This window comes from Drosophila mauritiana, chromosome 2L (assembly GCF_004382145.1).
Source record: "Drosophila mauritiana strain mau12 chromosome 2L, ASM438214v1, whole genome shotgun sequence".
Taxonomy (NCBI): domain Eukaryota; kingdom Metazoa; phylum Arthropoda; class Insecta; order Diptera; family Drosophilidae; genus Drosophila; species Drosophila mauritiana.
The window spans coordinates 14969281-14982321 of NC_046667.1; the positions used below are offsets into that span (position 1 = coordinate 14969281).

Sequence of the window (13041 nt, forward strand, 5' to 3'; positions counted from 1 at the left end):
CAAGAAAATATTATTATATTTTTAAATTGATTATGCTCATTATGGACCCTGCATTTTTAAGCATATTGCTGTCGAATAATTTCACTTTATTTTACATATAACTGGCTCTTTGAAGTAAAAGCAACAGTAAAAGCCACAGAATAAGAAGGCCAAACCAGATCTTATAAATTATGCAAAATCATCCGCATTTACTAGATAAATAAATGTCCCACCAATGCTAAGTGCAAAATCGAGCGAACAAAGTGATTCTTGGCCGGTGCAGAAAAAGCAGCAAATGCAAATTGCTGGTGGGAAGAAGAATATTTCCGGAGGAGGACGGAGTAAATTGGAGCGCTACTTGAGGATTCTCCCACAGCCCACTGGACTACTTTTGCCATTCGATGACAATAATGTTGTCTGCGCTTCGTTATGGCCAGCTAGCAACGCTGCCACTTGGGCCTCACCTGATCTCACCTCTAGCCATTGCCATTGTCACCAACGACATGGCCATAACCATAGTCTCTTGGCCAACTGGGATCAGTAGTGGCGGAGGAGGAGCTGGAGGAGGGGGAAGACAACCCGCTGAGTTGGGCATTGTCTGCACGCTGGGCAGATTTCCCAGAATTGACACCTTGCCTTTTGCTACAGATTCGTACTTGCCGCGCCAAGAAGTCTGGCCTGTTCTGTTTGGGCAAAGAATGAACAGAAATAATACAAGACAAGGGGAAAACAATCCTGCAGCACATTCATCATCCGGACAATTGTCTCTGCCTTCCAGGTGTTGCTCAGGAATTTCAATTTGCATAAATTTGGTCCAGATTTGCGTACAATAGAGTTAAGGGGATGCGAGTGCAACACCCATGATTATCGAGACACTTTTCATCCAAAATAAAGATGTTGCCGATCTGCAAAGGAAGCAGAACAATGATCCTTAGCTGCTTTGAATTTTGGGCGCAATTTGTGTTCAGACCAAACATTTTCAATATCAGAAATTAATTGCGCTTTTAGATGCAGCCGTGATATAGATATAAACAAACACATGCAATATTTAACAACCTTTTACTATATGTAAACACATTAGAAAAAGATCCATATTCCCGAGCAATCTGTCCAAACAAAAATATTACCGAAAAATATCAGGAAAAAGGATAACCGAAATTATCTTATCTGAAACATTCAACTCTCAAGGGTTAGTTGAATATAAAAATAATGCCAAACAGACACTTGTTAAGCAGTTGCCACACAAAGCAAGAAAAAAAACGAGGTAAATAGATGCGGACTATGAACAAATATTGGCTCGACGACCGCAGGAAAACCGAAATGTTAGATAATTTAAGTGTCATTTGGACACGCACACGTTGGGCACCTGAATTTTGAGCATTTAACATTTACAATTCCCATTGCCCATTTTGTTTGGACGCTACCTAAGGTGATCGTGATTTTCGATGACAAGAGCATATTTACCACAAAATGGGTTATTTGCCCAGTCAAAATACAAAAATATACATATTTGGTTGGGCTCGCAAGCAAGATGTTGCTAGGCAGGTGCTAAACGATAAGCTATCTGCCAGTAAACTAAAAATATATATCTTTTCGAATCGATTTTTAGAGCTGCCTGTGGCCAGACCACCGATCGAAAACGAATAACCATAGCCCGCGCCGCTTGACAACATCGTTAGAAAGCCATACAATTTGGCTTAGCATTGTCCCACATTGAGGTCCTTTGTCCTCTGTCTCTGCCACGAAATGAATCCTTGGCGAGCGCCTTCCTGCCCAGCATGCGACCTGGCATTTTGCGCAGTTTTCCTTTTCTAATGGCAACGTTCTAATGGCTTTGTTCCTCATTGTTTTCCCAGTAGCAGTAGGTGGCGCATTAGCGCTGCCCGATCCCGCCTTTTGATCAGGTGGGCTCTGGGTTAAAGGATCCTGAACATCTGTGCACGTACTACACTGGCAAAAATAGTTGAAAATTTAACTCTAAGTCATTTAAGATGAAACACGAACGCAGGCAATGTGGCCACTCTTGAAACACCAACTTATATACCTGTGCGTTGATAACAAGAACAATTCACAAATATTGAAAATAAATAATATAGCGGTTTCAGAACCTGCAAATATATAAAAGTATCTACCCTGCATGTCCTGGCACAAGCCAATGCCGCAGTTCGAAGGATCAATCTGTGATCTCCTCATACAAAGGCAAAAAAAAAAAAATAGAAGCCTGCTCGTCCGCAAGGACAGGTGATGAACATCTTTCTTCTGCACTCCTGCCATTGTTCTGCCAAAACAAGAGATACCAGGAGTCAGGCGAAAAACGAACCTGTGCCTAGGCTATATGGCGATGCCTATCTCCAAGTCTATTATTCGCAAAAAGATCGGAGGTGGAGTACTTCTGAATAGATCGACAGCAAACAAAAGCGGAATATGGACAGCTGACAAATCCGAAGAGATGAAGCCATGTCGACGATGGCTTGTGGAACACATGCCAGCTGCCCTGGCGAAGATCAGGATTTGGCAAGGTGCTCTACTCGTCTTGATTACATCATCAACGGCTAGGTGGTCCAGATAAAATAATCTCTAAGCCCGCTTAGAAACGAACAAACTGTCAGCATAAATCTGGCTTATACATATGGAGTTTGTCATAATTTTCAGCGGAGAAATTTTCGGACCCTCGTAATTGATTGGGAACGGATGTGGCAGCCATTCTCGATTGCTTTATACCTATTATTAATTGCCATAAATCTTGGAGCACTAATAAGAAGTCTGGGCCACAAATTCAGTGCTCAAGCTGCAAAGTTGCCAAGGCATTTAAGCCGTCATTTGGTCCGACTGACAGTGGTCATAAGGTGTTAAGCTATTTTATTAAAATGTTAAAGGGTGTAATACTAATCAAAACATTATTAGCCACAAAAAAACTTTATGTTCATTAGTTAATAAAATTAAATGTCTGACACAAACAAATGTGTTACTAAAATATAATATTTTTTTTCTTTCTGGCCCACTGTACTGTCTTTGATTTCAGCCGTTAACTGTTTCGATGCTCGCCTCGAATTGCTTTCGTCAAATTATATAATGATGCCAACAGGGACCGGCCTACAACTCCGAAATCCGGCGACCAGGTCAGCAGCAGGAACCACGCCCACTCACAGCCCTCGAAATCAGCCGACCACGCACCTTTTGCGTGGGTGTGGCCGTAGCAGGCCAAATAAAAGTCGGTAATCCTTCGCCGACCATCGAATCCTTTTGTGCGAAGCAACGGACCCTTTTCTCTGGCCACTTGACAGTTTAACCAAAAATGCAAACCGTTGAAATCAAGTTAAATAGTTTCTCGTTAAGCAGGGCAGGGCCGGGATATTGAACCCTTTCGTGGTGCCTTTATGGTGGTGCCTCTTTGGCCTCGCCGCGGAGCACCTGCCAAATGATTGATCATCATTTTGCCGCGGCCCTCGACTGAAGTGCGTTAGTTTGTATTTTCCGCTGCTTCAATGCTAAAAGCTCATCAATTATCGCCCCGAAAGCCCAATGCATCTGCCTATTTTGGGGATCGGTCTGTCAGTCCGCAGTCTCCAGTCTTCAGTCGCCCGGCTTCAGTCTTCAACTCTTTTCGAGGCGCCAAAGGTCGCACTTTCCTCTTTCATTTTCTCCTATAATCATGTCCATCAATTTGATGGGTTGTAGGTGAATATACAAGTTGTCTTTCTCGCTGCGCAATGGAATGAAGTTTTATTTTATAGCCCAGCACGTGGGAGGTCCACAGATCTCACCCGTAATTGGGTTACAGATGTTGGCCTAAGTAAGGAGAGGTCTTAAACGCGATAAAGGCGAGTAAAATATGGGTTGGCTGATTGGGCTGCTCAAATGTGGCCACACTTTCTTCTCGGGTAGACAACTAACTATTTAGGCCTATGAAAAATTTAAAATATTATCAATATTGTCAATCATAAATTCGAGTATGTCAAATAAGTTTTATTTCCTTAGAGTTTCAATTTAAATATTTATATTTATTTAATAGAGAAAGTACCTAACCTTTCTACTCTTTCCTGCGAGTTTTCCTATCCATTTCCATTATCCTGGATTTCCGACTGGGACCAACGCACCGACATCGGCACACTTATCCACTGCCAAAGCCAGGAATCCACTTCAATCGCATGCGCAGATGTTTCCCAGGAAAACCATTCAGGATTCGATATTGAGGACTCAGGCTGCAAGGATTTGTTCATTAGTGCGACCACTCGAGGCACGCTGCATTTGAATAAATAGAAGCAAGTAAAATAGAATGGAAAAAAGGAAACATGACAGGCGAAACGGTAGCTGGGGATCCCCATGAAATTCGGGAGCTGGGGAAGCGTTGAGTAATTGAAAAGAAAGAAGCGTGCGCCGGCCTGGCGGTATATAAATCACCGTGCCACAGGATAATGCATCCCGAGTGCCCCGGAGCACTAATTTGAATTGCACCCCGGCATCTGCCTGGAAGTGCCTGGAAGTACAATTTCTGGCTTCGCTCGAATGCAATAGGAGATCCCCCCGATCCGGGATCCTTTGTCTGCCCGAATGAGCCGCACCTGGCTGTGATTTTGAGAACCCAGCCACTTTGGATGGCAGGGGAGCAGGTTGAGCCCAACCAGCTCCACGATCGAGGACAGAACATGTGCCCAAAAAGCAGAGCCACAAAAACCTCTAACTGCTTAAATTACAATATTAAAAGTTTATTTTATGGGGCAAGTTAACAGTGGACATCGGAAGGAGAATCTTCCAAGTAATTTGTTAAAAAGCCTTCATAAACAAATTCGTAGTTATACTTTTAAGTCTATGTTAAGTATTACTTAAACCTAAATATTTAAATTTATTTCTTTAAAATTGTTTTAATAATATTATTTTCAGCTTATTATAAATATTTCCAGCTACTCCCGCTAATATAGGTTACTTTTTTGTAAGTCCAAGAGCATTCCTTCAGCTGTGGACGTGGCACGATGGGTGGAGGAGCAGTGACAGAAATCAGATCGAGCGCTGCCGCTTATGTGAACCCAACTGAACCTGCGCGGAGTGTACCGTTGTCCCATGTGGCGTTGCAACATCCCGGCGAGAAAATAATATAACATGAAGAAAACAGTTCCAGCTGGTGGCACGAGCGTAATGCTGTCGTTATACATTTTTACAGGTTGAAACCATAGCGTTGGAGTGCATTTTTTGCGATTGCAAATGGAGATGCACTGGAAAAAAGCAAGAGTAATTTAAAAAAAAAAGCAAACCCTTCATGAACTAAGTGAACAAAAGTGTTTCTGTAACTTTCTTGATTTTGAAATACCTTTAGAAATGTGCTCCATATTTGGAAGTACTTATATTTAGTATGCTCAAGTTAATTTCGATTTTTTCCAGTGTAAGTTTTGGGCACTGTGGTGGGCATGTTGGTTAGGAGAGGAGGCATCCACAGGCACGCCGTCCCAACTAACAGCCATTAAGCGACTGCCTCCGCCCCCCTGCGCCACAATTTTTGCATATGATACTTTGGACTTTTTTTTGGATGGAGCTCCGTTGCCGCCTCCTGCTCATCGAGTGGGTCATGGTTTGGGCCACGGCTTGGGACCAGGTTATCGCCCGGTTTATGGTGGCATCGCGCGTCATGTTCATGCCGAATTCCCGCTCCGTATGTAATAATTTTCGCCGACTCCATCGTCATTGGCAAGCTGTTTTTGGGGAGTGCATCATTATGCTCGTGGCATGCATTATACTTAGTCGATGTGCTGCAAGTTAATGTTGTTATAATGTGTGTGGCTACTTGGCGGGCTAAAATGAGTTGGGGATCGGCTGGCTGGATGTAGGCTGATTGAAAAAATCAAAAAAATCCTTTTTTACAATATTTTAGCCCTCGAAATCATAACAGATATTGAAATTTTAAGAAATCTAGAGGCACTTTTGGAAATTTATACGATGCTCCTTAACATGAAGTTTCTGCTTAACATTTATTGCGTTTTCCGAAATGGAAATAAATTTCTCCTGACGTAATTAAGTACTTGTTTTAGTTACATGCATGTAGTATGTAATATCCGATCAATAATTCAGCAAACATAATTCAGACATTTCAATTGCTTCTCGTTTTTACGTTGTCTGGGTGGCATTAAAGGTTGTAAACTTTATTTACAACATCCCAAAACTCGAGCTGCGTTTCGTTAATCAAACATAATGTCCTGCAGCATCGATGGAGAGAAAACTTTCATTTGCAGAAGACCTTAAACAAGAAGCCCCAAGGGGCAACAACAAGCCACACGCACTTTCATTGCGCCTGGAATTGGGTTTGGTATTGGAAACTTAACCAAACTGAAGATCCCAATCCCCACAGATCCGTGACGCAGTCTGCTGTGGCAATAATAAAAATGCTCGATTGTAATTCTCCTGCTGCAATTATTGTCTCCGCTTTCAAATGCGGTAGGCCTCGCAAGTTTTCGAGATCCGAACGGGGCAAAAGTAATTTTCAATTTTAACAGCCGGAGCATAAAATATAAAGCACAACTTGCAGCACACTTGTTAATGCCACACGTTGGGGCAAGTGATTCCTGTTTGTATGGATGCACTGCAAATAAAATTATTCCTTAAAGTCTCAACAAAAAACTCAAGCCAATAAAATATATTTAGATATATAATGAAAGAAGATAAATTAAAAATGTATTACTTTTAATATAATTCAAGATCACAACACATAACTTTTATTTTAGCCCAATAACTTGTTTGCAGTGCCAACTTTTGTCGCTTTTTGCCGTGTGTCCTGCAAAAAGAGGGGAATTACAAAAGTTTTTCATGTCTTCAGACAAATCTCATTAAAAGGCGTCGCATCTTCGTGTCGAGCCCGCAAGGAGTCGAGTTCTCGGATCGAGCTGGAAGTCGGAGTCCACGTCCATGTCCAAGTCCATCCAGAAATCGTGGCCCAGTCATCGGGCGACTTGTGGTTTCTGGCCCTTTTTACCTTGTTTTTTATTTTTTTACCAGGCGGGAGGCGTTGCATTTAAAATGTCGTTAATAATTTGTTGCTCGCCCCAGACCAAGATCAAAATACAGAGAGCTCCGAACGCTGAAAGCCAGAAACCCTTTCTGCTTTTTAGAGCTCGTCGTAAAAAAGTTTTATTATTTTTGTTCCATTTTCATTGCCGCCAAAATAGGATTAGCCTGTTGCGGCTTGGCCTCTTTTTGCGTCTTGTTTTTGTTTAATTTGGCTGGGTTTTTTTTTTCTTTTTTGTTGCCGATCGTGTCTGGGATGTTGCAACATCCAAAAATCGCTTAAATATCACCATTTTACACGCTTCCCAAATGTTATAGCCGCGCAAAAGGATGCGTATTGGCTGCGATTTTGAAACGAAGTCTGCGGTTTGCGTATTTGGGTCACCTATTTTCAAGTTTCGTGATTGATTTTTAGCAGATCTGCGGCAGAATATATGGAAATTAAGTTAGTGGTTTTAAATACTAAGTTACTAAATTACAAGACAATATTTATATAACAAAAGATTTAGAGGAAGATCTGTTAACATTGACTGAGCTGTTGGTCTTTTCTGATTGTATTGTTTTCTATATTTTTTTATTTCTTATTATATTAAGTAGTACCTGTATAATTAGCGAAATTTCCACTCTCACTTGCCGGCGTGGAATTGGCCGCAATAAACCCGTTCCAGTGTGATTTAAGAGCGGCAACAAACGCAAACTAATTAACTTGCACAGCGGTCGGATGGTTAGTCGCCGTGTCCGGTGGGTGGTCCTTGCCCGACCCACTCCCGACCACTTTTACTCCGGCCAGCGCCAAGAACGAAGCCCAGAAAAAAAAATTAGTTAACAAGATCATTAAATCTTTGTTAACAGCCTATCGAGCAGAGACAACGGCAACAGAGACTCCGCCGTCTCCCAGAATTCTAAGGTGGATTGGAGGAGACGTCATGGGCAGCGTGGCCATATAACCACCACAGCCAAGCCAACGACGTGCGATAAGATAACAGATGCCCAGAACCTGGGACTCAAGCTGATCTCAATACCCATGCCCAAAGTACCTGGACATGGCATGTAAATCGGAGGACGTGGCACAGACCGCAAATAGTGGCCAAAATAGCTAAAAAAGGTATGGATTTTCTTTCAAAAACTAGCTATTATCAAATTTATATTTTATTCTCATTAAAATGTATTTTTGGAATCAATATAGATAAATGAAATTCTAATTATTATATTTAAAAATGAATATTTAGAGAAATGACTCGCATTTATTTATTAAAATGTATTGATTAAATGTAAAATTGGCTGGAAGAAAAATAATCCAGATGGTCATCACTGCCCGCCAAACTCGAACCTGTCTTGTAGAATTGCACATGTTTATCTATTAATTTATGCTGGCGGTTTTTGGGTTCCTCGTTTGGCAATCTCAGTGGGATCGCACTTGCGCCCGGATAGTCTGCTTCCTGGGAATTCCTGTGGAACGGGGCAATCTGCATCTGGATGAGAATCCTCTCGAGCACAGCAGTCGCCCTGCCACAGGGACAAATGCTTGATAAGAACGCTAATTAAGTTAAATGCCAACTGTGTGTGGTTTCTACACTGAAAAAAGATGTTGTAAAGAGTAAAGCATTATACTGACAAGCTGAAATTACATGCAGCTTAATTGTTTAATTATTAATAATTATTTACAAGCTTAAGCCATATTTTAAGTATTTAATTTCTATGCAAAACTATTAGAAATTACTTTCTCACTTAATAATAAATTTGTTTTCAGTGTTGCCGCGATTCCAGGTAAGTGATCAGGAATTGGCGTGGCTTGCTTCCCTTTGATTTATGTCCTGCCATTGGACAGCGGTCGGGAATGGGAGGGGGCCACACCTACTATCTTATCTGTTGGGTGAACACTTTCGCTGTTTGTTTGTTTGGGTGCTGTTGCCACACATCTGCCACTTGGTGTCGAGCGTGCTTGTGTGTGGTGGTTTCCACTTGAGGACCGCGACGTGCTCCTTAATTGTTTACCAGTTGTCTACTACATGGATCCTTTCCCTCCCACAAATCACAAAAACGCATAAATATGAGTATTTTTAAATCGCTTCTTTGGCGCCTCAAATGGTTTTCAAATCGAAGAGAAAATTTCGAGAGCGGAGCAGAAACAAAGTGGAAACGAAACAGTGATAGTGAAGAGAATCAACTGGCTTAAAGAGAATGGGAATGCTCTTCTCTGTATTGAATTTTAGCTTGCCTCTTTCTAAATATTCTAGTTGCAGATTTACCTTATTGTATTTCTGAGAAATTTTAATGTTATGCATGCTCCGTTAATTGTAATTATTTTCCCTCAAAATCGAATCAAATCCAAGCCGTAAAATTCTTACGAATGGAATAATTTTTCTATCATTATTTGAAGACGAATTAAACAATAATAATATTGGTACGCGGAATTAGTAATGCTATAAAGATGTTTACAAATATAATATCGTTTACTTACATACGGGGAAAACCATAGTTAAACAATAATTGTCAAACTTTTTGCTCAAAATCGATTGAATATTGCTTCATTTTGATTCCTTACAATAACAAATTACAAACAAATTTACTACGTTCACTCCTTTCGCTTACAAAAAAAAAAAAAAAATTTTTATTGATGCAGAAACCTACCTGCTCATTAATGCATCCCCGTGTGTCCTAATAATGTTAATATTTTATGTTAGGTACCTGACTATGTTTTTTGCGTTTCAGTTATTAAGTCAACTAATGATGCACCTGATAATGATAATGAGGTAAAAGGAAACCCTCGTTCGCTAATCCTCCAAAAGTGGGGTGTTTTCGAATTTCTAGTTAAATTTCTAGGTAAGATCATAGCTCTCCTTATTGCGCATTGAATGCAAATGCAGAGAGGACGAGAGAGAGAGCAGCTGCGGAGAGCGCAACAGCGCACACAGGTAAACATATTTGACTATATAGCCCACACTAGAGCAAATATAACGGCATCGCTTCGTTTGCGGCTTCGATTGGTGCAAGTGTACGAGTTCGGCACGTGAGGCAATCGTACATAAACAACACGAAACCTGTTTAGCCGAGTGTCGCGATTGGTGGAAGCATCTACCTGAATGAACATGCTTACTCTCGTCGGAACGCCCGATAGAGCGCTCTCTTTTGGCAGCTTCGTGTGATGAGCCGAGTGCAGGGGCAGTATAAAAAGGCCGCACCACCACCAAACTCGCTCAGTTATTCCCAGACTCTAACCGAATCACATAACCAGCTCTCCCAACGCAATATACCCGAAATATAACCGATATTCAACCGCTTTGCTTAACGGAACACGCGTTTTGTATCTGTGCATCGATCGAGTATTGTGCCTGTGTGAACATGACACACTGAAAACAAAGTGACGAAAATAAAGAACTTTTTACAACAATTCCGGTAAACTATCAATAAAAAGCCAGTAAAATGCATACCGTGGAAGACATGTTGGTGGAGAAAAACTACAGCAAGTGCCCGCTAAAAAAGCGCCCAGTTAATTACCAGTTCGAGGCGCCTCAAAATCACAGTAACACCCCAAATGAGCCGCAGGATTTGTGCGTCAAGAAAATGGAAATTCTCGAGGAAAATCCCTCCGAGGAGCTGATCAACGTCAGCGATTGTTGCGAGGACGAGGGTGTGGATGTGGATCACACAGATGATGAGCACATCGAGGAGGAGGACGAGGACATCGATGTGGATGTGGACTCCGACCCCAATCAGACCCAGGCTGCGGCTTTAGCTGCTGCCGCAGCTGTGGCCGCCGCTGCTGCCGCCTCCGTGGTTGTGCCCACGCCCACTTACCCGAAATATCCCTGGAACTTCCACATGTCGCCCTACACCGCCGAGTTCTACAGGACCATCAATCAGCCGGGTCATCAGATTTCGCCGCTGCGTAGCGATCTCATTGCGCCCAGTTCCCCGAGTGACTCGCTGGGCTCGCTGTCGCCGCCACCACATCACTACCTTCATGGACGCGCAAGCTCCGTTTCCCCGCCCATGAGATCGGAAATCATCCATAGACCCATCGGCGTGCGGCAGCACCGTTTCCTGCCCTATCCAGCGATGGGCGGCTATCCGAGCTTGGGCGGCTATACCCATCATCACCATGCGCCTATCTCGCCGGCTTATTCCGAGAACTCCTACTACTCCATGCGATCGATGACGCCTGAATCCAGCTGCAGCTCCTCGCTGCCCGAAGATCTATCCCTGAAACACAAGAACCTGAACTTGAATCTGAACACCAGCCAGCCGGGAGAGCAAGCAGCAGCCAAAAGCGGGGATATGTCGCCCGAAACTATCCCGAATGCCTCCGCCAAGAAGGACAAGAACCAGCCGCCGCGTTACCAGTGCCCGGATTGCCAGAAATCTTACTCCACCTTCTCCGGGCTGACCAAACATCAGCAGTTCCATTGCCCGGCCGCCGAGGGTAATCAGGTGAAGAAGTCCTTCAGCTGCAAGGATTGCGACAAGACGTATGTTTCGTTGGGCGCCCTGAAGATGCACATTCGCACCCACACGTTGCCCTGCAAGTGCAATCTGTGCGGCAAGGCCTTCTCGCGACCATGGCTCCTGCAAGGACACATTCGCACTCACACGGGAGAGAAGCCCTTCAGTTGCCAGCATTGCCACCGGGCCTTTGCAGATCGCTCGAATCTGCGAGCTCATCTGCAGACCCACTCCGACATCAAGAAGTACTCCTGCACCAGTTGCTCGAAGACCTTCTCGCGGATGTCCCTCCTAACCAAGCATTCAGAGGGCGGATGTCCTGGCGGCAGCGCGGGATCCTCCAGCAGCAGCGAACTCAACTACGCCGGCTATGCCGAGCCGTAAGGCAATACATTGTATAGCTGAGATCCCAGCCATGTTCCACCAAAAATTAGTTCCTAGCTCTCTTAGGCGGCTCCAAGTTCCCGAAACTCCCAGTGCAGACACACAACTTCAAGCAGAATTTCACTTGTTTTTATTTTCTAGTCAGCATTTTCTCCCAGAAAAGAGAAAATTAAAAATTACGTTTTAATTTGTACACACCCCGCAACATTTTTGAAAACACCACCACCAATTTGAATAGCTCGAACCATTTTTTAGAGTGTGTGCCCATAATACATCCTAAAGATGAACTTTGTAAAGTATTCTTCGATTTATCCTGTACATAATGTATTATGTCTAACTGTAGACTCTAAGCTGAACAAATGAAACGCCAGACAATCGTAAGCAAGACATACATCTCTATATTTTATACGATAGTATTTTTAGCCTAGCTGTAGAAACCGTAAACTATTTTTGATATGACCACTACTTTTTCGCGTACACATTGAAAATGTTCTACTGTAGTTTAAGTGAAGATAAGCAAACAACACATACATATATTTTGATACGAAAATGTTTTGTAATTCTAAGTAATTTATTGCATCAAGCGAAGAAAGAAGAAAATACATTTTATTTACATACAAAAAAAAACATTTAAAACTTTTTTATTTAATGGGTTGGCTATGGGATTATTTCATTTCAGGATAATGTGCAAATCGTTCTACACAAACTTAAAAAAAAATCTATTATTTTCCTAATTTGCTTAATTATGAAAGTAAGGCTAAATTAGAAACTCCTATAATATAGAAAAAGCTGTTTTAATTCGATCATATTTAACATGTTATTGTCATCATCAGTGATCTATTTTAATTCTTTGAACATTTCTGGTTTCTTAATGGAAAATTTCTCATATTTAAATGTATATACAATCTTATAAATATTTATCTTTTGGATGTTTAGACCACATTTTTTTCTATTGTCCACATTCAATTAAAAGTCAATTCCTATTTCCGGCAGAAGGTTCAATGGAATCTAGAATGATCGTGAGTGGTCTTCCAGAGTTGTGGTTTTATTGGGTCATCATGTTCTTCTTCCCGAACAAATAAACAAATCGAATCGAGTGGATTGGAAAATAAGAGCCCACCAATCAGCCATTCGCGACATTTTATGGCCCGCCCAGAAAAGCAAACGTAAGGCGCATTTTCTTTGGCAGACTCGGATCATAAATTATATTTAAATTTCGGTGCACGTACGACGAGCACAAAATGG

The 13041-nt window shown here is 42.1% G+C and overlaps 1 protein-coding gene across 1 annotated transcript; it reads left to right on the plus strand.

Moving 5' to 3' along the window:
- The first annotated feature begins 10181 nt into the window (after positions 1–10181).
- Positions 10182–12423, plus strand: LOC117150203 (protein escargot). Its single transcript, XM_033316993.1, has one exon. The coding sequence runs from the start codon at positions 10393–10395 to the stop codon at positions 11794–11796; it is 1404 nt and encodes a 467-aa protein (XP_033172884.1). The 5' UTR covers positions 10182–10392; the 3' UTR covers positions 11797–12423.
- Positions 12424–13041: the final 618 nt, after the last annotated feature.

Coding starts and splice junctions, on each gene's coding strand:
- LOC117150203 (XM_033316993.1), top strand. CDS start 10,393: ATGCATACCGTGGAAGACATGTTGGTGGAGAAAAACTACAGCAAGTGC.